Raw genomic sequence first — 26,602 nt, forward strand, 5'->3', positions numbered from 1 at the left:
TGGTATAATTTAATGAAAAGTTAGCCTTGAACACAGGAAAATAGATTCAAATCTCACCTCTGCCATATACTGACTGTGGGCCCTGGATGCATCATTGAAATTCTCAAAGCTCCTTTTAGGCAACTTTCAAAGAATATGAGATTATTCTGCAAAAAAGATGTAGACCTTTGTTGGTAGAGGGTGTTTTTTCATCTAGAAGTGCCCTATACCAATGAAATCACAGATCTAATATGTAGTCCCTAATAGAAATTGAAGGTCCAGAGAGCGGTTAAAATGTTCCTATTCTATATGCTGCTCAGACTGCATCTGGAATGTTGCGGCTCATTTGAAGCAATACATTTTAAATAATTTTATGACAAATTGTAGAGTGTCCAGAGTGAGGATAATCAGCATAACAAAGAGCAGAAATCAATACCATGAACATAGTGATATTTAAAACAAAAGAGGAGACAATGATATCTTCAAATAGGTGAGAGACAATTCCAGAGGACAAAAATAAGGTTAATGGATATAATAACAATAACAGTAATTAGCGTGTATATGGTACTTTAAGAGTTTCAAAGGTTACTTCATTTGATCTTCACAACAATTTTATGAGGAGATGCTATTATTATCCCCGTTTATAGAAGGAGAGATGGAAACACAGGAAAGTTAAATGACTTGCTCAGAATCAGAAAGGGAGTATGTATCTGAAGTATAATTCAAACTCAAATTCTCCTGATTCTGAGTCCCATGCTCTATCCATTGTACCACACAAGGGTCTAGAAGTTAAAAGGAGACAGACTAAAAAGGTCAATTTAAGAACACACTCCTTGAAAACAATGGCTATTGTAAGCATGGGGTAGGATTTCTCAAAGGTAGGGGATTTTTGATCAGTAAAAGTATTTAAGCAAAAACTGGAATTTCTTAGGTTTTCTCATAGGAATGGGAGAGAAGCTGGATTAGACCATGGGTTTTAAAAAATTCTTTTAAACCATGAACTTGAGGTCTAAAGAAACCCACAATCCTCTTCTTAGAACAATCTTTTATTGTATATATTCATAATTAAAAGAAATCACAAATTTCAGTGAGAAGTTAGTGAAAATAAAGATAGGTTTCCACCCCCCAAGTTCATAAATCCCTTGAAATCTATCCAAAAAGTCCTAGGTTAAGAACTCTAAAGTAGGCTGAAAGTCTCTTTCAGTTTCAAGATTCCGTAATTCTGTAATGATCTACATTTAAGGAAAAGGGAGAAAGCAGAGGCGTAGATAATCTGCAAATAGCTGATGAACCAGAATTAATTTATTTTGGTGTAGGAAAGATTAAATGGATTTTTTAACAGCAACAAACATGTTTTCACAACATTTTTTGGCTTAGGTTAATATAAGTATATTGATATTAGTATGCCTTTCCTGAACACACTGGCCCAGTGGCAAAGAAAACTAGTGAAGGCATTCTAAGTGGAAGGTAGAGATTATTTTGGTATGATAAATTGGCCATGAATAATATAAAAGGTGCATAATCCATACAGAGTTAATCAAGAGTTGTTTTATTAGGTTATCACATTACTGTGAGTTAGGAAAAGGAGACATTAGTGTTCCAGTTTTAAGAGTGGTTAAAACTGAGACTGAAAGAGATTAATTTATTTTTTTTAAAATAAAAGTTATAACCAGGGCTGATTCAGAATATTTAAATTAATTTTGATATAACATCTGAAAGTGAAGTTTTGATTGATACTGTTTAAAGAAAGATGAGATAATTAAAACAATAATAATGATAATAATAAAATCATGTTATAGTGCTTTAAGATTTACAAAGTCCTTTTTTATACATTATCTCATTTGACCCTTGACAAATCCTGTGGAGTGAAGGATTATTATCATCACTATTTTGCAGATGAAGAAACTGAGTTTTAAAGAGGCAAAGTTAATTGCCTAAATTTATACAGATTATTATTAAGTAACTAAGGCAGAATTCAAACCCATGGCTCCTTGATTCCAAGTTTGTACTAGGAATTAGAAAACTGGATTCTGCAACTGTCCAGGCTCTAATAATTATATAACTTTAGGAGTCTCTTCACCCCTTTGGGTCTCATTTTTCTTCTTTATGAGGTAATTGGACAATATATTCTCTAAGATCTTTATTAACTCTTAGGAAATCAATTTAATCCCATTCATCCTATCTCAATCCATACCAGCCCAGCCCTTCCTATCCTATCCTATTATAGTATACTTTTTCTTCTAGTCTTCTACTACTTCCACAATATCAGCTCTGCTTTTTAAAATTATCTACAGCAATTGTTTATATGCAAGGAGGATACAAAACAAAAACAACTCAATAAATAGAAAATATAGAAAACTTCCCGTTTTTATTGCCCCAAATCTTCACTAAATAGTTGAATATAACAACTACTTCTGTTATTTTATAACAGCAGCTATCCAGCACAAGCTTTACTATTATCTAAATTCATGTCCACAGAGAAAATAACATAACCTGGTAAATAATTTGCTACATAGATTATTCAGATTTTGAAGTTCTACACTAAGGGAGGGAGGCAGTAGAAAGAAGGCTAAATGTAGAATTAGGAAGCATAGGTTCTCTCCTGAATTTGTCACTTATCACCTATATGACTTACAAATTATTTAACCACTCTGAATTTTAATTTCCTCATCTGAAAAATATTAATATTAACCCTATTTAGTGTATTTAGTTATCTAGTTCCTGCTTCCTAGTTACTGCCCTCAATTCCTTCCCTGCAGAGAGTTTTTATAGGGGATAGGAGGAAATTAAAGATACCACATCCCTTGACAGCTCAGTCTTGACCCAGAACACAAAAATGATACTTGGGCTCTTTTTTAAACATAGGGCAAAGAAATAAAAACAACAACTCAGATCCAGTTTAGCTCTACCCTTGGAAAGTTTGTCAGAATTATTAACAATCAGAAACAAAAGAGTCTCTCTCAATTTGGCTTAACCCCCAGTAAGGAGAGGAGTGGTTTTTTGGAGGACCAGGTCTTGAATATTGTTTTTTAAAATTACGAAACACTATCTTTCTTCCATGCTATAGCAACTCTGTTGCAAATAAAGCAATGCACAGATCAATCACATTTATCCAGTTGGCAAAAGAAATTCAAACTACTTAAACACCAGCTTAAAAAATAATTTTATAGAATAAAATAAACTTTCAAATCAACTTTTATTCTACTTGGACAAGAAGGATGGAGAGGAAAGAGAAGATTATACTTTATCTCTTCTCTGAAATGGAAAGTCCAGACATCTCTTCCCATTTTGTCTCCTGAAAAGTCCTGGACTCTATCAGTAGCTTCACAGAATTAAGCTTAGGCTGCAGAAGCAATTTATCCTATTTGTTGGTTCTAGGAGCTATAAAGTGTGAGAATTGAAAAGTCCATGGTGGGGGGAGGGTTAAAAAGAAGTTAAAACTGCTAAATTAAAAGGGTTAAAACTGCTCTTTAGATTTGTTATTATTATTGTTCAGTCATTTTTCAATTGTATCTAACTCTTGAGGTTTTCTTAGCAAAGATACTAGAGCAGTTTGCCATTTCCTTCTCCAGCTCATTTTACAGATGAGGAAACTACAGTAAAGAGGGTTAAATGACTTGTTCAGGGTCATACAGCTAGTAAGTGTCTGAGGCCACATTCAAACCTGACTCCAGACCTGGCAACTCTATCCACTATTTCACCTATTTGTCCAGTGTAGTTTTTTTAGATAGGTAAATTTACAATAACTTGTCTGCTGGATCCGCCATAGTTATTCTCTATAGAGGGTAACTGAATATGGAGACTTTATTAACCAAAGGGTTCATGTTACTGTATTATTGACATCATTCCATTACAAACCTATAAAGAAAGCATGAATTTAAAGATTAGATTAAAAATTAAATAATTAGATTGTAATCTAATCTAATCTCATCTAATCTAATCTATCTATCTATCTATCTACGCTTATAAGGAAGGGCTTGGGATCAAAGAGCTCTGAAGAACAAGAAATTGATTTACAATCCTAATTTTTCACTAATGTTCATTGTATGACTATGTTGCAAGTCAGAGATGGAAGATTCAAATCCTTCGGTTTATAGTTATAGAAATTAAACCTCTCAGATGTTATTGAATATAATACAGCCATGTTGATAGATCTGAGCAAGATTTGAATCTAGATTTTTTTTAATGCTAAATTCAGTATTTTCCCATGAAAAGACATTGCCTGAAATGATCTCTGTCTTGGTGTCTTTCTCTACAAAATATAGGGATGGGTTTGGGCTGGGCCCTAGATGTCTAAAATATGACCATCTGTAACTCACCTGACCTTTGGGGATACAGCCCAACTGAGATTTTTTTAGAAGAGAAATTTTGCCTAATTAGCTACCATTAGGTCCTAATCACCTGCCCACTGCTAGTGTTGTGTAACTGATTATTTCCAGGTGTCATTCTAACAGGCTTGGATCAATTAGATTGTTATTAAAATTATATGTAGTTAGTGATTTAATTAAATTCATGCAACCTGCTCACATGTGGAGTTTGATAGTGTAGGATGCTGTGGAAAATCTGGCCCCCTCTGGGCTAGGTGGTCCCTAAGGTCTGTCCCATTCCTAAGATTTGAAGATTCTGTGACCAAATAAAATTTTTAAAAAAATCTAGAATTTATAGAACACTATAAAGTCTTGAAAGTTCATTCCATGTTATCTTCTTGGTCCTTGTAAAAAATCTTTTGAGGTAGGTGGTATTGCTATCCTTATTGTAGAAATGAGGTTTCTCAACTAGGGTTGAAAGAAATTTTGTGATTTGCCCAGGATCACACAATAAGTATCTGAAGCAAGATTCAAATTTTGTTATTTTTGATTCCAAAGCTAATTTCTAATCACTGTATCACCTAGTCACCTCAAAAATTTACAAAGCAAAAATCAAGAGAACAGGCCAATGAAAGGAATATTATAACATTGATAGTAGATAGTAGAAAGCCTGGGACAGCAATCGTCAAAAGTCACACCATCTTTGCTAGGAAATCAGTAATATTCTCCATATACATAGATATACCAGGACTGTGCCAACAACTATACCAGAGAAGAATGGGATCTCAGATCATAGATCTTTTCTACTTCCTTCCCCTCTCATTTTATAGATGAGGAAAGTAACAACCTTGTCCAAGATCGAGTAGGTAATTAGCATCAAAGATGGGACTTGAACAGAGGACCTTTGATTCTTAAGAGTAGTGATTTTTCATAAAGGTGAGCTGAAGTCTGCTCACTAGGTTTTTCAGTTTGAGTATTTATGCCAGGAAATTGATGAACTTTAAAAATCAGGGCTTGAATTATGGTTTTGCTGATTGCCAACCCTTAAGAAAATAATGGAAAAAATACAAATAATGCAAATTGAACTTAAAAGTGTGTCATGTGTACCTCCCCCTCCCCCAGAATCAATAGTTAAGCATTTACTAGTCTACCTTTGTAAATCCACCAAAACATACCTTTCCAAAAAATTGGAAATGTTCAAAAAATTTCAACTTTCTCTTTGGAAGTATAGAAACAGTGGTCTCCCTTTGCAGCTGAGATTATCCCTGTAGGCTTTCATTTTAGTGTGGATGGTGTTCCAATCTCTTAATTTATTTTTTCTCTTCTCATGAAGCCAGGCGAAAATTTGTAGTAATAAATAATAAGAGTTGACAAGTATATAGTGCTTTATGTTTAGAAAGCATATACCATCTCATTTGATCCTTACAACCTCCCTGTGAAGTAAGTAGTCCATGTATTATTTATAAATGGAGGAATTGAGTCTGAGAAGCCATGGACCTTGCCCAAGTTCACACAGCTGGCAAGTGTCTGAGCTGCCTTGAACACTATGAGTAGCTCCCTTCATGGTATAATTTGAAGAGCCCTCCTACTACAAAAATCTTTCCGTAGTTGTCCCTGCCATAACTTCCCATTAAAATTTTTCTTATAAAATTATATTTTATAAAATTTCTTATAAATTATAAATTAAAATTTTCTCATAAAATTTTATTTTATGAAATTTTCTTATAAAATTATAAAAAATAAGTAAAGGAGCTATGATTTCATGTGGCAGGTAATTCCCAGTGTGGGAACTTGTCTATCAGTAGTGATTAAAACCTATCTCTGATGTAATCCTTGAGTCTGAGATTTTGGGGTAAATGCATTAAGTTCTGGTCTCAGAGTCATATAACTAGGAAATAGCAGAAGCCAGATTTGAACCCTGTAATGGGCTGAGGCTTGAGCTGATGCACTGAGGTCCCAAGCACATGAGGCTAAATAGTAATTGGACCATACTCTATTAATATATATGCTTGGAGAAAGAATGGCCTCCGCCCACTCTTTGTGCAAGTCCTAATGTATTGTACAGGTAATGACGATTTTGGTGGGTGGAGGCAGGGGAGTAAAAAGGGAAGTGGAAAGAAAGACTGATGGCTGGCATCTTGTCATGGCTGCTCACATTGCTATCATGACTGCCCTTCACCTGCATTCCCCTTTTCACCTGCAATCCCCCTTCACCTCTGCTAGCTAGCTTCCTGTCACAGCTGCCCATATTGCTATCGCAATCCTTCTTCACCTCTACTGAGAATAAAGATTGAAGATTTTTCCCTTAACCTGAATTCCTGACTCCAGCTGATTTTAAATATGCAGTCATCACATTTAGCGCCCAAGGGGGAGCCACAGGTAACCCTAGAGAACTTCTAAATTTAACCCTTTATACTATTAATTTCTTGATTTCTGACAAAGATGCACTGGTTCCGGCAGACAGGTTTTATAACCCACCGGAAGAGCAGTGTCCAGTGAGAGCAACTCCACTATCTTTAGATAATCGCCAGGTGAAGTGGAGAGATCCAGAAAGTGGTGAATGGGAGGGACCAAAGAGGCTAACTGCTTGGGGGAGAGGGTTTCCTTGTATCTCTACAGGTGGAGAAGGAATCATATGGGTGCCAACAAGCCATATTTGCCTTGTCCATCACAGAGAGACAGAGCAGATCCTTGAAATGAAGGAGAAGACCCAAGAAATATCGGATGGTTCTGTTGCTGATTGTGCCCACCACTGAAAGAGCGTATCAGTTATGGCGTTTGACTCATGAATATAGAAAATTGTTGGACTTTAAAACCCTCAGGAATCATTGGATTCTCTGAGACATAAGACTGTTGTAGGACTTGAAAGCCCTCAGGAATCATTGGATTTTCTGAGAAAAGATAAGACTGTTACAGGACTTCAAAATCTGCTGGAATAATTGGATTCCTTAATACATAAAAAGACTTCTGCAGAATTTCAAAAAGTTGGGGGATCATTGGATTCCCTGACATGTGAAGCAATGGACAATAAATTGGTTTTGGACTATCTCTTGGCTGCTAAAGAAGGTGTATGTGTGACTGCTGTTTATATACTCTCCTTCTAGGGCTTCTGGCAGTCTTTTACAACACCATGTTGATTTATATTGTTTGTTATACCATTACTTGTGTGTACAATTCATGTTTGTTACACCACATCAAGCCTGCACTGACTGTGGGGAGAGTCATCACTAATAGCCTCTGCATTATTGCTATGTGCTTGTGTAATACCTCCCATGCTGATGGGTTTGTGCATAATAAGACCCTTCAGCCCAGAAACCTGCTAGCAACCCCCACTTTGCTTTGGTGATTTTCATCTCCCTTCCTGAGATGTCAGGGAGAGCATGATCACCTCCTTATCGGTGCTTTCACCTCCTTTCCTGAGAAGTCAGGGATGGTATGATCACCTCCCCTTGGGGGCTCTGATCTCCCTGAGGAGTCAAGGATGGCATGACCACCTGCCTTCTAAAAGAACCCAAGTTTTCTTTTTTTCTAAGGGATTCCTTGCTCTATCCATTTTTTTATGTGGCCTCAAAATTTTAGTAGATTAAAGATGTTAAAAATGCAAATTTTGGCAATTTGGTGAGGATGATACAAATGGTACATTAGTAATTTCCAAAATGGTTTGATCTCAGAACATATTTGGGTGTTCTAATATATCTAAATATATCAATAGAACACATAAATATTGTTCCATGGGGTCTGAGGGGAATGGAACCTACTTCCAAAATGAAAACTGGATTGGGGAAAGTCTACAGAAAACAGAGTTAATTGAGCCTATTCATGCACTGAACAATTGCCATTGCCATAATACATAATTTAATATTTAACCTTTTAAAGAGGAAAACATCACTATCACTGACATTTTCTCATGGAATTATTCCTAGGTTTCTGTATTCTATTTTCAAATACTATTTGGGAAACTTGCCCTTATAATATTCTTAGTTCTAATTAGTTATCAGCAAACCCCCTATTAAGGAGATGTCTGAATGTGAGAGGCTTTACCTTGAACACAATACCCCATCGCCTAATTCTGGTGTTTTCATTGCCTATTGCCTATTCCTGAAATGTTCTGCCTCCCAGGAAGCCTTTTGGCTTCCTTTAAGCTCCAAGTAAAATTCCATCTCTACAAGAAATCTTTCCTGATTTCCTTTAATGCTAGTACCTTCCCTCTGTTATTTTCTACTTATCCTGAACATAGCTTGTTTGTATCTAGTTATTTCCATCTTGTTCCCTCCATCCGACTGAGAACAGGGACTCTCTTTTCTTTCTTTGTTTGTTTATTCATTCATTCATTTGTTTATTTGTTTATTTATTTTTGTATTCCTAGTTTGGTACCTGGCACATAGTAAGCACGTAATAAAAGTTTATTGACTGACTGAATTCTCTGTATTACCATACCCTGGAGGAAAAGAGCTTGTTAAACCCGTCAATGCCACATTTACATTTACAGTGGGTATAGAAGAAAGGGCATGAAATAATTTAGGGATAGACTGTAGTGAAAGTGGAGATGAACAATAGATATGAGGGTGGTAATTGCTAAGGCAGGAGATTTTGTACATCTTCAGAGTATTCTGAGAGTAATAGGAGCATCAAGAGGTGGGATAATTGGTAGAATGTATAAAGACACTATAGAGGATGGTTGAGATTCTTCATTTCTTCATTCCAAGTCAGCCATTAATGACTATATCGAGGATGGAAAGTGTTGGGTGAAAACTAAGATTCTACATTGTCAGATAGGTCTTCAAAAACCATCATTGTATATTATACAATTCCTTCCTTTTACAGATGAGGCAACTGAGACCACAAAGATTTAATGATGTACCCTGTCATACAGATAGTAAGCATAAAGAGGTGAGATTTGAACCCAGATTCCTTGAATCTACAGCCAGGTTTTCTCTGCTATACTATTGTGACAACTTGGAAGTCATGGGAGGTAGTCTTCACCTAATGAGCTAAACAGAAATTGAAACATCAAGATACACCTCTCAATTTATATCTGGTTGGTGAAGAGCTAGTGATCTTCATGACTCATTCCACCATGGCAATTGGTGATGCTATGGCCTAGAATGTCTGAAAGCCCAAAGGCGGTTTTCCAAAAATGTTATAGCCAGGAAGAAACTTAGGTAACTGGAAGATCTGTATCATCAAGTATTATTTACCCTCAAATATTGTGATAAAATACCCTGAGGCCAATTTTTAAGGTCAAAATCACAATCCCCTGGTAGGTCACTGGCATTTTCACAAATGATGGTAGCCTCCTCCTAGGATAGAAATTTGCCAGGAATTTTCCTTGAAATCATCATGATCTATTCCATAATGCTCCTATCCCCACAATGGGAAAGGAAATGGAGGGAAGAGCTGGTATGTTAATTGGAGGAATGACTACCAGAAGGTCAAGTCTGATCATGGTAGAAAGCAGATAAACAAATGACCAGCTTTTATGATGAACTCATAATTTGTGAAAGGACAGAAGCCTTGAAAATTTCCAAGCCTTTGCCATAAGGTGAAGAAAAATAAAGAAGAGAAATTATATTTGGCAGTGTCCAGATCTTTAGAAGATAAGATGGGAAAGCAGACCATTTCAGACTTTGCTTGTTGCCCTTGCTGGGAGGTTTTAATAGTTATTTCATTGCAATAATCACTGCAGAATCTAATCATTAATAAACCTCCAACTATGAGTATTCCCAGTTAAAAAAGCAAAGCCCAAATCATCTAGAAAACAACCCATTTGGTGGATGCAAAACAGATGCCATCCTATGCGTCAACAATGTAACCATTTGGATGAATCCTTTCTGAAGCTCCAGCAAAGAGCAGCAAAATGTCATTTTGGTCGACTGCATTTTGGTCACCGATCTAGAATCAACAGAATTTCATAGAAGAACAAATGACAACCCATTTCAGCAACTGTGTGGGAGCAGGGAATGTACCTAAAGTAAGTGAGAAGAAGACTTGGAAAGAGGCTCCCATCCAAAGTAGTGACGTATCTGAAAATAGCTTTATGGAACAACTCATGCAAATTGATGAGAGGAGAACCAAAAATCTTTGGAGCTGTTGCAGCCAAGGAAAAGCCCAACAGTAGCACTCTACTGCATATACCTTCACATCACAGCATCCATGGGAGATATGGTCAGAAACCAGACAGCACTTTTGGCACAGTCAAGAAACCCCTGAAGTCTCCTGGGTTTCAAATTGAATTTGAACCTCTTGAGCCTCAAGCACTACTGGTGGCTGTCACAACACCCAGCCCCAGGTCTGAAGGAGAGGGCTTATAAACAAGATGCTGTTAAAAAGCTTCTTGGATATCTTTTCACTGTTACCAAATAGCATGCTGATGAGTTGAGTGTAAACAAATGAGAAACAGAAGGATCACATTTTTTTTCCTTACAAACACACACAAGCTTAAGCATTAAGGGGAAAAAGTGGTTGACCAAATAGGCTTGGGATTTTGCTGAACCCAGAAAGTCTGGAAAGTAGTGTGAGATGTTTTTGCCAAACCCCAAATACTGCTTGGTTAAATCTTCCCTCTAACCAATTGGATAATTGCAATTTTACTCAGTGGATTTCTTCATTGTTCCTTCTTTTTCTTTTTGTTTTTTTTAAATAAGGAAAACAAAATAATTAGCTCTGTCTCTGGTAACTTTGATGATATTCCTATATTAAGTGATCAAGACCAATCCATAGTTTCAGAATTGTCATGCTGTTTCTATGGGTACAGTAGCTTGTCCTCTATTTTAAATAACTCTCATGAATGATCAGGTTGAAGACTCAATTTATAAATTAACACCAGGAAATTCACTTCATGATGTAACAGACAATTCTATTCATAATGCTTCATTAATCTCCTCAAGTCACTAATGGAATATTTGTGACCTTTCTTTCTCAACCCACTGTTAAATGCAAATCTCCTAAGAGAAGTGTCAAAGTGGAAATGTTGATGGAATTTTCTGGTATTTATTCATTCAAGAGTATTTGCTAGAGCCCTACTATGTGCCAAGTTTGGTTGTTGGTCTTTTGCAGAGCCTCCAAAAAGGAATGACAGCCCTCACGGAGCTTACATTCTATTGGAATACATGATATTGGGGTAGAAAATGAAAAAGCTTACAATTTGAATAAATTAGAACTTTCAGAGAACTCACAAATAAAGCACGAGCACACGAAGGTAACATCTGTTTGGCCAGCACTGTTTTACTTTTTAAAAAAAAATGCAAAAGAGGGAAGAGGTAGACATTTAGAGAAATATCTGAACTTGATTTAACCTTCAAACATTCACTTAACTCCCACTGAATAATTTCTTTAAATTTTTTATCATTCCCAGAAGAATGGATGGAAGCAAAAAGGGTAATGGAGTCATTGTTCCTTTCTAGAAAACTAACAACTGCAGTCCCAGTAGCCTCAGTTTCTCTATTTCTAAACTGGGTGTATCCCTGTTCGTTTGTCACTGATTGTGCTCAGGTTTTTTCCAATGAAAGCTTATTGGAGGGCTTTGCCCAAAGCCGCTTTGCTTGGATAATGAGGTCCAGCATTCATTCAATAAGCATTTTTAATAAGTTCCTACAACATGCCAGATACTGGGGAAATAAAATATCAAAAATCTCATCTATTTTTTTGAGGGCTCTAAGACTCACAATTCAGGCTCCTACAGTGATTTTTCTTCCTATTCTATCTACTGTCATTCCTTTGCTCCCAGTAGGAAATGTTTCAACAGTAAAGGCCCATTCATAAGAGAAGATTATATCAGCAAAGAAAATAAACAAACAGAACAGGGGACAACTCCATCCCTAGACAGCCTCTTTTTCCTCAGAAGGATCAATGAAGGGGGGGGGGGGAATGTCTGAAATCCAGTACCTTTATATTTGGTCACTACAGCTGCGTTGACACTATGAGGCTCTTGAAAGGTGACAGTGAGTGATGTGTTACTGGTTACCACGAGACAGACATTGGTTGGCACCTCGGGGGGTCCTGAGATCAAAGAGAAAATACAAGAAGCTCATCAGAACAAATCTCATTCAAACAGTGTTACCCCCTCTTCAGAGTGCCCTGAAATACACACCATAGAAGGTTTTATCTCTACTGACTTTTGGACATTGTCACTTAGGAGCCTAGTTATCCAACCAGTTCAGATATTCAATGCCATCATGGACTTATTGAGCTATGTCCAGTGTGCCTCATGCTCAAGCAAATAACAGTTCCCATTTATTTAGCTCAATAGGGAATCTTAGAAAATTCATGAAATGTTTTTCCCCATTCATTCATTTCAATTATTCATTCTTTTCTACTATGTGTCAAGCATTGTGTTAAATGCTGGGAATGAAGAGGTAAGTATGGCTATGAAACATTGCCTTATAGAATCAAATACTACCTTCTACATGAGTCCTTCTGGGACCCTGGCTCCTAAGCCTTCTCCGCCAAGTAACCTATATCTTCCTTGGGCATCTTTTATGTATACTCAAATATGTGTATATTGTTTTTCCCATTAGAATGTAGGCTCTTTGAGGGTAGCAATCATCATTTGTGTGTGTGTGTGTGTGTGTGTGACCTCAGAGAGTGTCATATTCTAAGTATTTAATAAATGCTTGTTGATTGATTGAAGGGAACTTTTTTTTTTATCACATTTACTTCAAAGTGAATGAATAATTGAGACTACACTCACTATTCATTGTAGATGTTATACCCCAACAAAGAATTGCTGGAATAATAATAATAATAATAATAACTCTTCAAGGTCTGCAAAGCACTTTATTGATTTTACAGAAGTGGAAATGGAGGCAAGGTAAGTGACTTATCTAAGGTTGCACAGCTAGCAAGTATCAAAGAATGAATTAAAGTGAAATCCAACTGGATTTCAGCCAAATCCAACTAATTTCAGGAACAGCACCATCTAGCTGTTTGTGTTTGGTATAGAGTCAATGTGTATATTACAGTCAAAGCCTAGAACTCTGGCTACTCCCTGCCTGAAAGAATAATTAGCAAATGAATGAATTATGTTTCTGTTTACAATCAGATACTAAGAATAACTAATTAAGTAAAAGTGTCTACATACTTAATGACAATTCCCTGGCTTTTCTTAAGTGTATTTGAATTTACTCTGTGAAATAATCTCAGGGAAAGTTTCATGTGCTAATAGCTTTAATGGAGGCAAAATACTTTAACAAATAATTATCTTCAAGAATAGAAGTGGGAAAAAACAAAATTAAAAAATTTGAAAATTATCTTGTTATCTCACATTTAGTAGTTGCCAAACTTCAGTCTTAGCTTATATTAACAGGTACAAAGTACAGCAGAAAATTGAAAACATAGATCCTGTGCTTTTACTAGAAGTTTTATAATTGAAGCAAAAGTTTTTTTTTTTTTTTTAAACCATGTACTCTTACCTTCCCCACTTTTTCTTAAGGTCATAAAGCTAAAAACAGGTCAACAGGCCCATTTTCATGCATTTGTTAAACTCATGGAGGGAGAAAGTTGAAACAGGAGAGTGGAGCCACTTGGAGCCACTGGAGACACATGTTTATAGACATGGAATTTTAATAATAAGAAAATATATCAAGAGATCTATCTACCCCTTCCCCTAAATCTGCTCCCACTTTCTTCCAATGCCTAGGTTCCTATTGTCCTTATTCTGAATGGGTGGTCCACCAAGGAGTAAAGACAGATTACTAATTGACTCAAAAAAAGAGAAGCTAATCAAATCTGGAAGTTTGGTGCTACTCACTGGCATGTTCAAAGCCTGTTTTCATGCGCTTGTAAAGTCGATATCTCCATTCCCAAGCTTTCAGTTGTTTCTCTTTATCTGTACTGTCCATACTGAGTCCTTCATTTTCCACCTGGGCAGACAACTCATTCACCCTCTGTTGCGCTTCTTGGACCAAGATGTTGAGATGTGTTGACCTGCTTTCAAGGCTGATGACTGCAAAGAAAGAGATTCAATTTTATAAGCATTTTTTAAGCACTAATTATGGACAATACACTGTGTTAGATACTGGAGACACAAAGACATGAGACAGGAGAAAGACAGGAGAAAAACAGTCCTATTCCCTACACCCTAAAAAGCTGACTTTATACTGGGTGGGTATAAATAGACAAACATATATATATATATGTATATATGAATTTGAAGAGAGACAGTATATGTTAATAAATAAGGGGATCAGAAAACTGATCTGTACCAACAAGGAAATTGAAGATTTAAGAGGAAAAGGTAAGGACACAATGGTTATAGGTATAGAAATATGAAGAAAAAAAATAAAGGCAGTTCCTGCTCTCAAAGAGCTTATATTCCAGTGGAGAAGGCAAAAGGGGGCTCAAAATGAAAGCAAGGAGAATAAAGTTATTCATTGAAGGGAAATCTCTGAATTTGAATGAGAAAAAAATACACCTTTATTTCAATATGCATTAGTTGGTTTTCTTTGTAATCCTGTATTTTATTTTATAAATTATTTATTTTGTGCATTCTGTGGAGTCCATAGGCTTCAGCAGTTTAGACAAGGAGTCCATAGCATAAAAAGACTTTAAGAATCATTGCTTTAATGGCAGCCATTTAAATTTCCACCACCAAGTGGCTGAGGGCCTCATTTAGATGATAGGACTCTGGAAATAGGGGAGAAAAAACAGGTGTGATATCATGGAGGCTCCAGAGGAATTCAGAAGATGAACCAAATGATTTGAGACTTCAAGAAGTAGCTTCCTCAGTTGGATGTTTTAGATTAAGTTCAATACCTTTCAGCCTATGACCCCCAGGGCTCCTAAGGACCAAACGAGATCTTCTCAAGTGAAAGAGCAATTCCATTCTTTCAGCTATTGGGTGAAATTTAAGAAGACAATTCAAGTGGAAATTTGTTGAGTTGTATTTTGAAATGGAAATTAAGTGGTTATATATTCATATTCTTCATGTTCATAGTCATGTTTATATTAATTACAGGAAATGAATACTAATTTATAATTGCCCTTGTTCACCATCAGACTAAATTTATTTACAGATGAGGTCAATGAAAAATTAGTTTAGTCCTTTTTCTTTTTTCTCTTTCTCTTTTTCTTTCTTTATTCCTCTTTTTCTCTCTTTCTCTCTTTCTTTTTCTTTCATACTTTCATTCTTTCTTTCTTTCTGTCTCTCTGTCTCTCTCTTTTTTTTAACTGCTGTTTAGAACACTCAAGACTGTGTTTTCCTGCAGATTTGTCATGGTTAATGAATGTTGCTCCAGCAGTCAATCACGCACTCTGAATACTGTCACACTTTTTTTTAAGCCTCAGTCATGAGCCATGACAGAAAAATAAACAAATAAATATAAAGCTAAAAAACTCTTTCACTGAGCAGCTACACTATGTGAAATCCCTGGGGAAGGCTAAAGGAGGCCAGAATAAATGATAATGTAAGTGCTGTGGATGTAAGAAAGCAGTGATGGTGTATGCACATGGAGGGTCTGAAGGAAAAAAAAAATACACACACATACACACACACATACACACACGCGCCCGCACACACTCTGGTGGAAAAATTGGCAATATTAGTAGCCTCAAGGTGCAATTTCCTGGAACACGGAGATTGACAAGCCAGTCCTAAATGTTGTTAATTTAACTAACTTCAGATTAATGGTAGAGTCTGCTGTGACTGAAGTTCTCAAACACAGTCTCATTATAGCCTTGCTGGGAATGTCCTAAATATAGGCTTGGACAGTTTCAAACAAATCCGTATACATTTGTGTATTTTTAGACACGAGTTCGGCGTCAGAGTGCATGTCACCGGTTTCTGGTTGATGAATTGACCCAGTAACTGTACTCTCAGCCCCCTCTCGATCCCCACTCCCCCTTTCCCCAAATTGTATAGAAAAGGAGGGATTGTCCTTTAGTTAAAGCATCCAGTGATTTTTTTTTTAATTATATGTGTATACAAATGGTGGAATTACATGATTGTACACAGACCTTGAGGGATGAATGCGTCATTTAATAAATGATTTTTAAAATGTTGTGAGACAGCACTTTAATTCCATACATAATGTATATGTTATATGTATATATATATATATATATATACACACACATATAACACATACACTATATACAATATATTTATTTGTCTGTGTGTGTGTATGTGTGTGTAATACAAGTATATTCCCACTGAGATCAGATTTGAGAGGCAGTTACAGTGGATAGAGAGCTGGCCTTGGAGCTATGAGATCATAGATTTAAAATTTTGAAAGCACCTAAAAGCCCATTCAGTCTAATTCTCTTCTCTTAATTAATTGATTTAAATTTGTTTTATAGATGCATTTATATTTAATGTAGTTCATAGTTCTACAACTTTGAAAGTCATCTATTCACATTGTTTCACTTTACAGATGAGGAAACTGAGACCCACAGATGTAATGTGAAAGCCCAAGTAGGTAGTGACAGAGGTGAGATTTGAACCCAGGTTCTTTGATTAAAGAGGGGATGCTATTCATACTGTCTTACATTGCGTCACTTAGTAAAAGTAAACAAGTCAAACATTCTAAAATTCAGTCTCTTCCTTAACAAAACATAGAATTAATGGTATATCAATTACTTTCTCTAGAGGATTGCTCTCATAGTCCTTTCCTTGGGTTTACTTTGTTCTTATCACACCAACTATCTCATTTTGCAGATGAGGAAACTAGTTTTCCAAAGTGACTTAATCCAACATCAGGCATAAAGGAGGAAAATTAGTATTTATTAAGTTCTTACTAAATATCAGGTACTGTAATAAATGTTGGGAATACAAATATGAACAAAAAAAGAAACACAGTACCTCTCTGCTCAAGGAGCTTATAGTCTAATAGGGGAAGACAAAAAAAAAAAAACGGGGGAACTGAGAAATCAGGATAAGGAGAATAAAGGTGTCCATTGTAGGGGCAAAGTTTTGAAGTCTGGAATGTCAAAACAAAGCTGGGAAGGCAATGAGAGATGGTCAACCTGGGCTTCTCCAAATAACAACAACAAAACAATAACAACCACTACAACACTATTTCAAGCACCACAATCACCAATAACAACAATTAGCATGTATGTAGAACTTTAAAGTTTGCAAAATGTTCTACATATATTATCTCATTTTATCTTCACAAGAACTCTGGAAATATTTACTATTATTATCCTCATTTTATAGGTAGGAAAACTGAAGCAGACAGAAGTGCTTAGCCAGGGTTACACAGCAAGTTAGTGTCTGAGGTGGGATTTGAATGGAGACTCCAGGAGGCATTCACCAGTGGAAAGAGGGAGCCAGCCTGACAGAGAGAGATTCCAGAGTGATAAGGGAGCATGGATGATTGGGTATTGGGGGACAAAGGAGCTCCAAGTGCTGGAGGAAGTTTGAGAATATAGGTAGCATGTGGCTAAACAGGATTCCATTCTAGTTCTTGACTTCATATCCTATGCTGTGTTATCTCTGGAGACAGAAAATCAGGGTTTAATCTCTGTCTCTGAGATATACTAGCTATGTGGCCACTGCCAAGTCACTTAAACTCTCACTACAGCAAGTAGTCTTCTAAGACTGTAAGTTTTCAATAATTATTTCTGAATCAATAGAATGAGTTTTCCATACTGGGAATTCCTGACCTAGATACCAGTTTCTTAAACTGTGGGTTGCAATCCTATATGAATCTCATAATTGAATGTGAGAGTTGTAAAATTATGATTTTTTTTATCAGCAAATGTTTGATTTGTATATCTATTTTATACCTATCTGTCTGGGATCACATAAAAATTTCTTGAGGGGAAAGGGGTCATGAGTGGAAAAAAGTTTAAGAAGTGTTCACCTAGATAAAAACTTCCTTTATCCATCAATTATTTGTCTCATCATATATAATTTAAAACATACACATTCCCCAAATAAAAAAATTCCAAACTTTGTTCTCCTCATTAATCTCACAGTAATCTAAAATCTTGTCAGTAAGAAAAAAAGACTTAACAAATAAATACAATGAAATATAGGTGATGGAATTGGAGAAGCGACAAATGCAGAATTATACTCAGACTTGCTTTGGTGATGCTTTGAATGAATGAATAGAGAAGTCCCAGTATCATCTTTTCAACTACGTATCCTGCCCATCTACTTTTCTTTTTGTCTCTATCTCTTCTTCCTTTATATTCTATCCTCCCCTGTCTCGACCCCCCTACCCCCAATGCTCTACTTTTTCCTTTTCAGTCTCACAAGTGCTGGAAACCTCCAAGCGGGGGCCTCCCTGCCTCATTCCTGTTTGTCTCTCCTCCAGTCCACTAAAGTCCTTTCTGTATTGCCTTCCTCACCAGTACAATAGAGGGTCTGTGAGTGGGTGGTGAGTGGGCTGGCAGCTGGGGCAGAGACCCCTCCCCGTCTCCTGATGTGGGCTTCATGCTATTGTGGTGTTAGATGACCAAAAGCTTGGTCACTGAGACCTGGGGAGCTAATTAATGTCAGGGGGAACTTGGTGTGCAAAACAGACAAATTCAGAGACTTAGCCTGTGAACATGAAGATAAGGAATGTACTAAGGATGAATGAATTTCCTTACCAGCAGAGTCTAAGAGCCTGACTCAGTGCTTGTAACCCCAATTCCTTTTCTTCTCCCCACTCTTTTTCAATATTGGTGCACTTGGCTTCTAGATATTTACTTAAGACTCAGAAAGCTACCAAGGGCCAAATATGAGATTAGTTTCTATCAAGGGCATAGGGACAAAATTACTCTGGATAAGGTAAATAAAATAAAGAGATCTTAAGGAAGGGAACATGTACAAAAATGTTTGTGGCAGCCCTTTTCATAGTGGCTAGAAACTGGAAATTGAATGAATGGATGTCCACCAATTGGAGAATGGCAGAATAAATTGTGATATATGAATGTTATGGATTATTATTGTTTTATAAGTAATGACAAGCAGAATGAATAAAGAGAGGCTTAGAGAGACATACATGAACTGATGCTAAGTGAAATGAGCAGAACCAGGAGATCATTATAAATTTCAACAACAATACTATATGATGATCAATTTTGATGGAAGTGGCTGTCTTCAACAATGAGAGGACCCAAATCAGTTCCAATTGATCTGTAATGAACAGAACTAGCTACACCCAATGAAAGAATACTGAGAAATGAGTATGGACCGCAACATAACATTTCCACTCTTTCTGTTATATGTTTTCTTGCATTTTTGGTTTTTCTTCTCAGGTTATTTTTACGTTCTTGCTAAATCTGATCTTTCTTGTGCAACAAGGTAACTGTATAAATATGTATACATATATTATATCTAACATATACTTTAACATATTTAACATGTATGGGATCATGTGCCATCTAGGGGAAGGGGCTGAGGGAAGAAGGGGATAAATTGAAACAGAAATTTTTGCAAGGGTTATTGAAAAATTACCCATACATATGTTTTATATATGAAAAGTTATAATAATTTAAAAAACAATCAAAATGTAAAAAAAGAAAAATCGGTAATCCTATTAAAAGAATAGATAGTAAACATCAATTTTTCTAATGACACTAATCTGGGGGGAATAATTAATTTATTAGTTGACAGTATCCAAAAAGATCTTGACAGGCCAGAATGATAGACATTGCCTAACAGGATGAAACTAAATAGTGATAAATGTAAAATTTTAATATTGTGGTTCAATAAATCAATTTTATAAGTATAGAATAGTCATTCATTCGACTAGCATTTATTAAATCCCTACTGTGCACCAGATGTTGTGCTAAGTGCTGTGTATGTAAAGCATAATCCTTGCTCTCAATCCTAATGGAGGGGGAGTCAGTATGTAAATAATTATGGACAAATAAGCTATATAGAGTAAATTGAAGATAATCAATAGAGTGAAGGCATTAACATTAAGAGGCATCAAAAGTATTCTCATAGAAAACAGGATGTTAACTGGGATTTAAAGGAAGCCAAGAGAAATGAAGATGGAGAGAGAGAGTATTTCAGGCATGGAAGCCTGATGATATTAGCATCTACTTTTCAGGGTTATAGTGAGGATAAAATAATATATTTGCAGTATTTGGCATATAGTAGGTGCTATATAAGGTGTTTTCTTCTTCTTCTTCTTCTTCTTCTTCTTCTTCTTCTTCTTCTTCTTCTTCTTCTTCTTCTTCTTCTTCTTCTTCACTCAGAGTGATATATATTATTCCTCCAAAATGTCGAGTCAGGAAATTAAGTGTCTGCTTTGAGGAACAGCAAGGAGGAGAACCTTATTTGATTGCAGAGTATGTTTCGAAATTTAATATGATTAATATGTAACAAGACAGGAAAGGTGGGAAAGGGACAGCATAGGAAAGATTTTGAACACAAAATAGAGATTATTTTTTAAAATACCCAGGGCCTCCAAGCTTCATAGGGCTCACCAATTTAATAGGGAAGTCAAAAATGCTGGTTTCTATGATTTTAGATCACATGAAGATAGACAGTTTTTAGGATTAGGGAAATAATAAGCCAGTGGATTGTACTCTTCCCTAGGTCAGCCCAATTCTAGGTATCAAATATTAGAAAGAAAACTGGTAAATTGTAGAATGAGTCAAATTGAGCCATGGAAATGATGAAGGAACTTGAACTCACATCACATAAGAAAATTATTTGAAGTAAATAGGGTTGTTTAGCTTTATGAAGAGAAGGTTGGTGTGGGTATGATAACTATCATTCAGTTATTTTCAGTCATGTCTGACTATAACCCCATTTGGGATTTTCTTAGCAAAGATACTGGAGAGGTCTGCCACTTCCTTCTCCAGCTCATTTTACAGCTAAGAAAACTGAGGCAAACAGGGTTAAGTGATTTGGCTAGAGTCACACAGGTAAAAAATGTCTAAGGCAAGGTCTGAACTCAGGGAAATGAGTCTTCTTATCTGTAGGTTCACTATCTATTGCACTATGTTGGTGCTCCAAACTGTTTTAAAAGTCGTTCTGTGGAAGAAGGGTTATAATTGTTCTGTGGAACTAGGGATAATAAATGGAAATAGTGAAGGGGCAAAGTCAGGCTTGAAATAAAAAAAAAAACAACTTAGTAAAAACTAGAGCTATTGTAATGTGGATTGGATGTTTTCAAATTCAAAAGTGGGATCCCTTTTACTGGAGGATTCAAGTAAATCTAGGCTTTAATTTGCTAGGCACAGTGCAATTAGTTTTCTTAATGGAATTTGGCTTGGCTTAGATTGGCATTGAGATCTCTTCCAGAAGGAATTCTTTGATTGGAACCAGGGGCAGCTACTTGGTATAGTGGAGAGTGTTGTGCTTGGAGTCAGTAAACTTAAATTCAAAACCTGCTTCAGACACTAGTTGTGTAACACTTAACCTCTGTCTTCTTTAGTTTCCTCAACTGTAAAATGGAGATGCTATTAGCATCTACTTTTCAGGGTTATATTGAAGATAAAATAATATATTTGCAGTATTTGGCATAGAATAGGTGCTATATAAGGCCTTTTTTTCTCCTCCTCCTCCTCCTCCTCCTCCTCCTCCTCCTCCTCCTCCTCCTCCTCCTTCTTCTTCTTCTTCTCACTCAGAATGATATATATTATTCAAGAGCTTCCTGATGGGTCTCCCTGAAATCTTTCTCTCTGCTCAAGTTTTTCTTAATACTCCAACTACTTTAATGTCCTGCCTCCTAAACTACCTTATATTGACCTTTTGAGGATATATTTGCATGTATTCACTTTCTTTGTATTTATGTATATATACATATATATATATATGTATATATACACACACACACACATATATACAACATATATGTTTGAACTTTGGAAGTAACTGTTTCATCCATTAGAATGTAAACTCCTCCCATGTAGGGATTATTTCATTCTTTGTATCTCTAGTACAGTGCCTAAATATAGAATATAGTACATGTTGAATGATTGATTGGCCAATTGATTGAATGTGTCTATTAATGTTGGTGATATCTGAAAAAAAAAACCTTTATTTTTGGCATGGAGGATCACTGATGACCCACATTTTACAAACTCTAAAAAGGGAAATAGAGGAAATCACTGAAATGATTATACCAGGTTCTCTGGTAAAATCTATTGAGCCACTCTAAAACATAGCAAAGTGACACAGTGGATAGGGTGCTGGGCCTGGAGTCAGAAACACTCATGTTCCAGACTAGTTGTGTGACTCTGGCCAAGTCGCTTAATCCTGTTTGCCTCAGTTTCCTCCTCCACATAATAAGCTGGAGAAAGAAAGAGCAAACCACTCCAGCATCTTTGCCAAGGAAATCCCAAAAGGAATCACAAAGAGTTGGATACAACTGAAATGATTGAAGATCAACAAAAATACATTAGCTAGTGAAATCAGATTACTCAAGGATGAAACAAGATAGCTGCCTACTGTAACTATACTTCAGAAGAGGCAACTTTGACTTGGATTCTATCTACAAGATGCCTAAACAATGGATTGAAGAATGGGGGAAAAACCTGTCAATCCACCCATGTGTTTACTCAAACTGTTTCTGTTTCCACTGAATTGACATCATTGTCTTGACAACGGCTCAGATATGTGACTATAAAATCATGGGACTGATTTTTTTTTTTTAAACAGACAAACTAGAACTTAAGATTGTCATCCTTTTTAAAAGGAGTCATTTTAGGAGGTGACTCATTCTCTCCAATGATGCTGACTTTGATAAAAAATGTTTCTGGAGCTCATCTTTGGGAATTGCCTTCAGAGAAATGGCATTTTCTTGTGAATGATCCTTGTCAATGATGGCAAATCTGTTCCTTCTTGTTTTTTTTTTCCAATAAGGAGAAATAGTAAAAAGTTAACCACAACCAAGCCGGCAGGATTGCCTAATAATCCTGAAACCTAGCAAAATCTGGTCAAAATATGTTAATCTTGGAGTCAAAGAAGAGGTACAGGTATAAAGTAATGATTCTAGTGTTCTTATGTAGTCCCCTATATACCTTTTAAGGGAATTTCAGATCATCCTTCAATTTGGAATCGGAGAATCTGGGTTCTAATCCCACCTTTGCCACTTAATAGCTATGTGACCTTGGGCAATCACTTGACTATTACGGATTTAGTTTTTTCACTCGTTAAATAATTGAGTTGCTTTAGGTGACCTCTGAATCTGTGACCATCTTATACCATAACTACATTAACAATCATAAATCCAAAAGGGTTTATCTTGGATGTCCTATAGATTAGGAGGGAATTCAGAAACCTAGCTGTCTGGCTGGTAGTTATAAGACTAGGGAACAGATACAAGTGAGATAAGAGAAGAAATAGATATCTTCTCCTTTCCACAGCTAGTAATCTAAAATTTATAGAATGTCACTTAGCAATGAAACCAATAATCAAAAGGGAAAAAAACCCCACAAACAAAAACTATGAACTATAATGTGTCCTCCCTAAAGGGGTCATAATTGGAAGTATGAGTGAGATGGCAGCTTCTTTGCTCCAGAAGGAAAGGGAAGACATAGAGTAAGAGGCAGAGATGGCCATTCCTTTCTCCCTTTCATTCTCCCCTAATGCTGTCAGATTGCATTGTATAAAGTAGAAGGTGGTAAGGTTAGTGTGTGTGTGGCTCTCAGCACTTTCCATTGCTGTGTCATTATTGTCTTCCTGGAGTGAATTATAGAGCTTTTGGGGGATCAATGTTCCCAGGAGTAACTGCAAATAATTGCATATTTCATCAACATGATTTTATAGGTATTTTGAGAGATAATATGATTTAGTGGAAAGAAAGTGGACTATCACATCAGAGCATCAATATCTGAGTTCTATTTCTGCATGTATGTTTAAGACCTCCCCAAAAAGATAATTTCACCTCCCTAACCCTCAGCTTCCTTAAAAAAAAAGGATTGGATTAGATCAAGTGTTCTTAATCTCTTTTAATATCATGCACCCTTTGTTAGTCTAGTGAAATCCATGGACTTCCTGGAATAGTGTTCTTAAATTCATAAAATAAGCTATGTAGAATATCAATAGAAATCAATTACATTGAATATTAAGATCGAAATATGTTTTAAAAGTTCATTGATTCAGGTTAAGAACCCCAGGATTAGAGTCTTTCCAATACCCTAATCCAAAGCTGTGCCAAAGGTTATAATGTATGGTAATGGGAGGAAGGTAAAAAATCAGGGAAAGGACAGAATGTGAGGAAAAAAGGGAAAGATTTGGATCATAATTTTAGAATTGAAAGAATTCTCAGTGGTCATCTTTTTTTTTTTTTACTCTTTTTACAGATGAGGAAACTGAGACCCAAAGATGTTAAATGAATCTTTAAGATCACAGAGAAGAGTTGGTTGGCATTTGAACCCCAAACTTAATGTTCTTTTCCCTATACCCTATGCATTTATGTAAATGTGTATGTATCTTTGTAATTGGAAATAAGAATAGAGGTCCATAGATATATATATATATATATATATATATATGTGTGTGTGTGTGTGTGTGTGTGTGTGTATGTATATATATATATATATATATATATATATATATATATATATAATTCACAAATCCTTAAGGCCATCTATAGATACTAAGTGATTTTTTTTATAGGTCTAGACTTTCTTCAGTGAAGTGCCTTATAGACATCTATACTTGGGTTGCTATTCAGATATATTCTCTTATCCCATTAGATAGAGAGGAAATAAGTAATTCTATTTCTACTCCAATAATCCTTGAAGAAGGAGTTGTTTTGGTTGTTTTTATGAGTGAATGTGATTCTGCACTACTGGACTGCCACCTAGAGGCAGGAGGACATAAGCAGCAGTTAATAAAGATAACTGACAAACCAGAGGATTTGTTTTTTATGTATTTTAGTCATGCACTTTGGCCTTGGGGATGAGTGTAGTTCTGAATAAGTATTTTTGGGGTTGTTTTCAGCAAATTCAGTAATTTCTATTCCTGAAATTCTAGTCCATCTCTCTATAGGACTGAGAATGAATTTCAGGCTAAAGTCTGGGATATTGAGTAACAAGTCATAAGCCAAGGTCTAGAATCAAAGGATTATTGAGTTAGAGTAGAAGAGAGCACCTCACTTATAGATAGGGAAAGTGAAGCTCAGGATGATGAATTGTGATTGAGGCAATATGGTATCATGGAGAGAAAGTTGTGTTTAGAGTCAGTGCAACTGGTTTGAAGTCTCTCTTATCTGCATAGCATTGGGTAAATCACTTCTCTCTGAACTTCAATTTTCTCATCGGTAAAGTAAGAGGATTTGACTAGATGATCTTCAAATGGCCTTATGCAATGATATGATGAAGGTCATTAGGTCTCTGTATCTCGATTTGTATTGCTATGAAATGGAGACAGAACTATATGCCACTAAGTTGTAGTCTGAAATTGCTTTCAGACTTTCAGATGAAAGATGCCAAATGTAGTCATCATCCACACCCATAATATGCCTCTGTATCTTCCAGGGAACCATTTATGGCAGGTTTTCGCTTATCTGATTTTGGTGGGAGGCCATGATCTTTCTCATGAGTGAGATTGCTGTATTGAGCTAAAACAGTTTTGCCCACATTTGAACTTGATATAGAAAATGAACTGAAAATCCTAGAGAACAGATTACCTTACTCTATCCTGACCTTGCTCTAATTGGATCACCTTTGTGCAAAGAACAGAGCCAAGGGAAACACACTGTTGGATTCTAGCAAATGGAAAAAAAGGAGGGGAGTTGGGTTCAGTCGGGTGACTAAAGGCATCACAAATCTCATTTTCAGTTGTGTTTGTGAGTTAGTTGTGAGTCTATTTTTTGCCATTGATGCTAATTTTTTTCTGAGTTCATAAGAGTTAGAAGAGACTTTAGCAATCACAGAATCCAAATTCTTCATTTTTACAGAGTAGGGACTTGAGGTTCTCCAGGTTAAGTGACTTGCCCCAAATCATATAATTAGTAAGTTTCTTAGGCAGCGTTTGAACCTAGGTTTGTCACACTCTTAAGTCTAATGTTCTTTCCATTAAACTAGTTTGTGTGGTCTAATGGAGACAAAGGACTTAAGAAAAACCTCTTATCAGTCTAATCAGCATGTGATCATATCACCAGGGACTATTCTATAAGGGGCCAAAAAGGATAGAAGGCTACTTAACCCTGTGTTTTGGCTTCAATTTTGGTGTTAAAGATTTGGACTTTTTAAAAATGAGGTTTAAATATGCACAAGGGGTTTAGTGTGGGGGGTGTCTCACTATTTTCATGGAAAGTGCAGAAATCTCTGCAGCATCCAGGTAAGTAGGTCTAATGTTTCATACAACCCACTGCAGGGATGGTAGTGGCAACATCTGGATGAATAGTCTCCTTGTTTCTTCACATAGAATGCTGCTCAGTTTGCATTCTCAGTATTCAGACCCATTGATTCTCCCTCCA

The 26,602-nt window shown here is 36.2% G+C and overlaps 1 protein-coding gene across 1 annotated transcript in view; it reads right to left on the reverse strand.

Annotated features, from left to right (window-relative positions):
• Positions 1–26,602, reverse strand: part of ANKFN1 (ankyrin repeat and fibronectin type III domain containing 1) — a 405,379-nt gene that overhangs the window by 126,950 nt on the left and 251,827 nt on the right. Inside the window, exons 6-7 of the mRNA XM_051994242.1 lie at positions 14,035–14,229; positions 12,171–12,284 (exon numbers count right to left, since the gene is read on the reverse strand). Coding sequence (XP_051850202.1) covers positions 12,171–12,284; positions 14,035–14,229 — 309 coding nt within the window. The remainder of the gene's footprint in view (positions 1–12,170; positions 12,285–14,034; positions 14,230–26,602) is intronic.

Source organism: Antechinus flavipes, chromosome 4 (assembly GCF_016432865.1).
Source record: "Antechinus flavipes isolate AdamAnt ecotype Samford, QLD, Australia chromosome 4, AdamAnt_v2, whole genome shotgun sequence".
In the NCBI taxonomy this organism is placed as follows: Eukaryota; Metazoa; Chordata; class Mammalia; order Dasyuromorphia; family Dasyuridae; genus Antechinus; species Antechinus flavipes.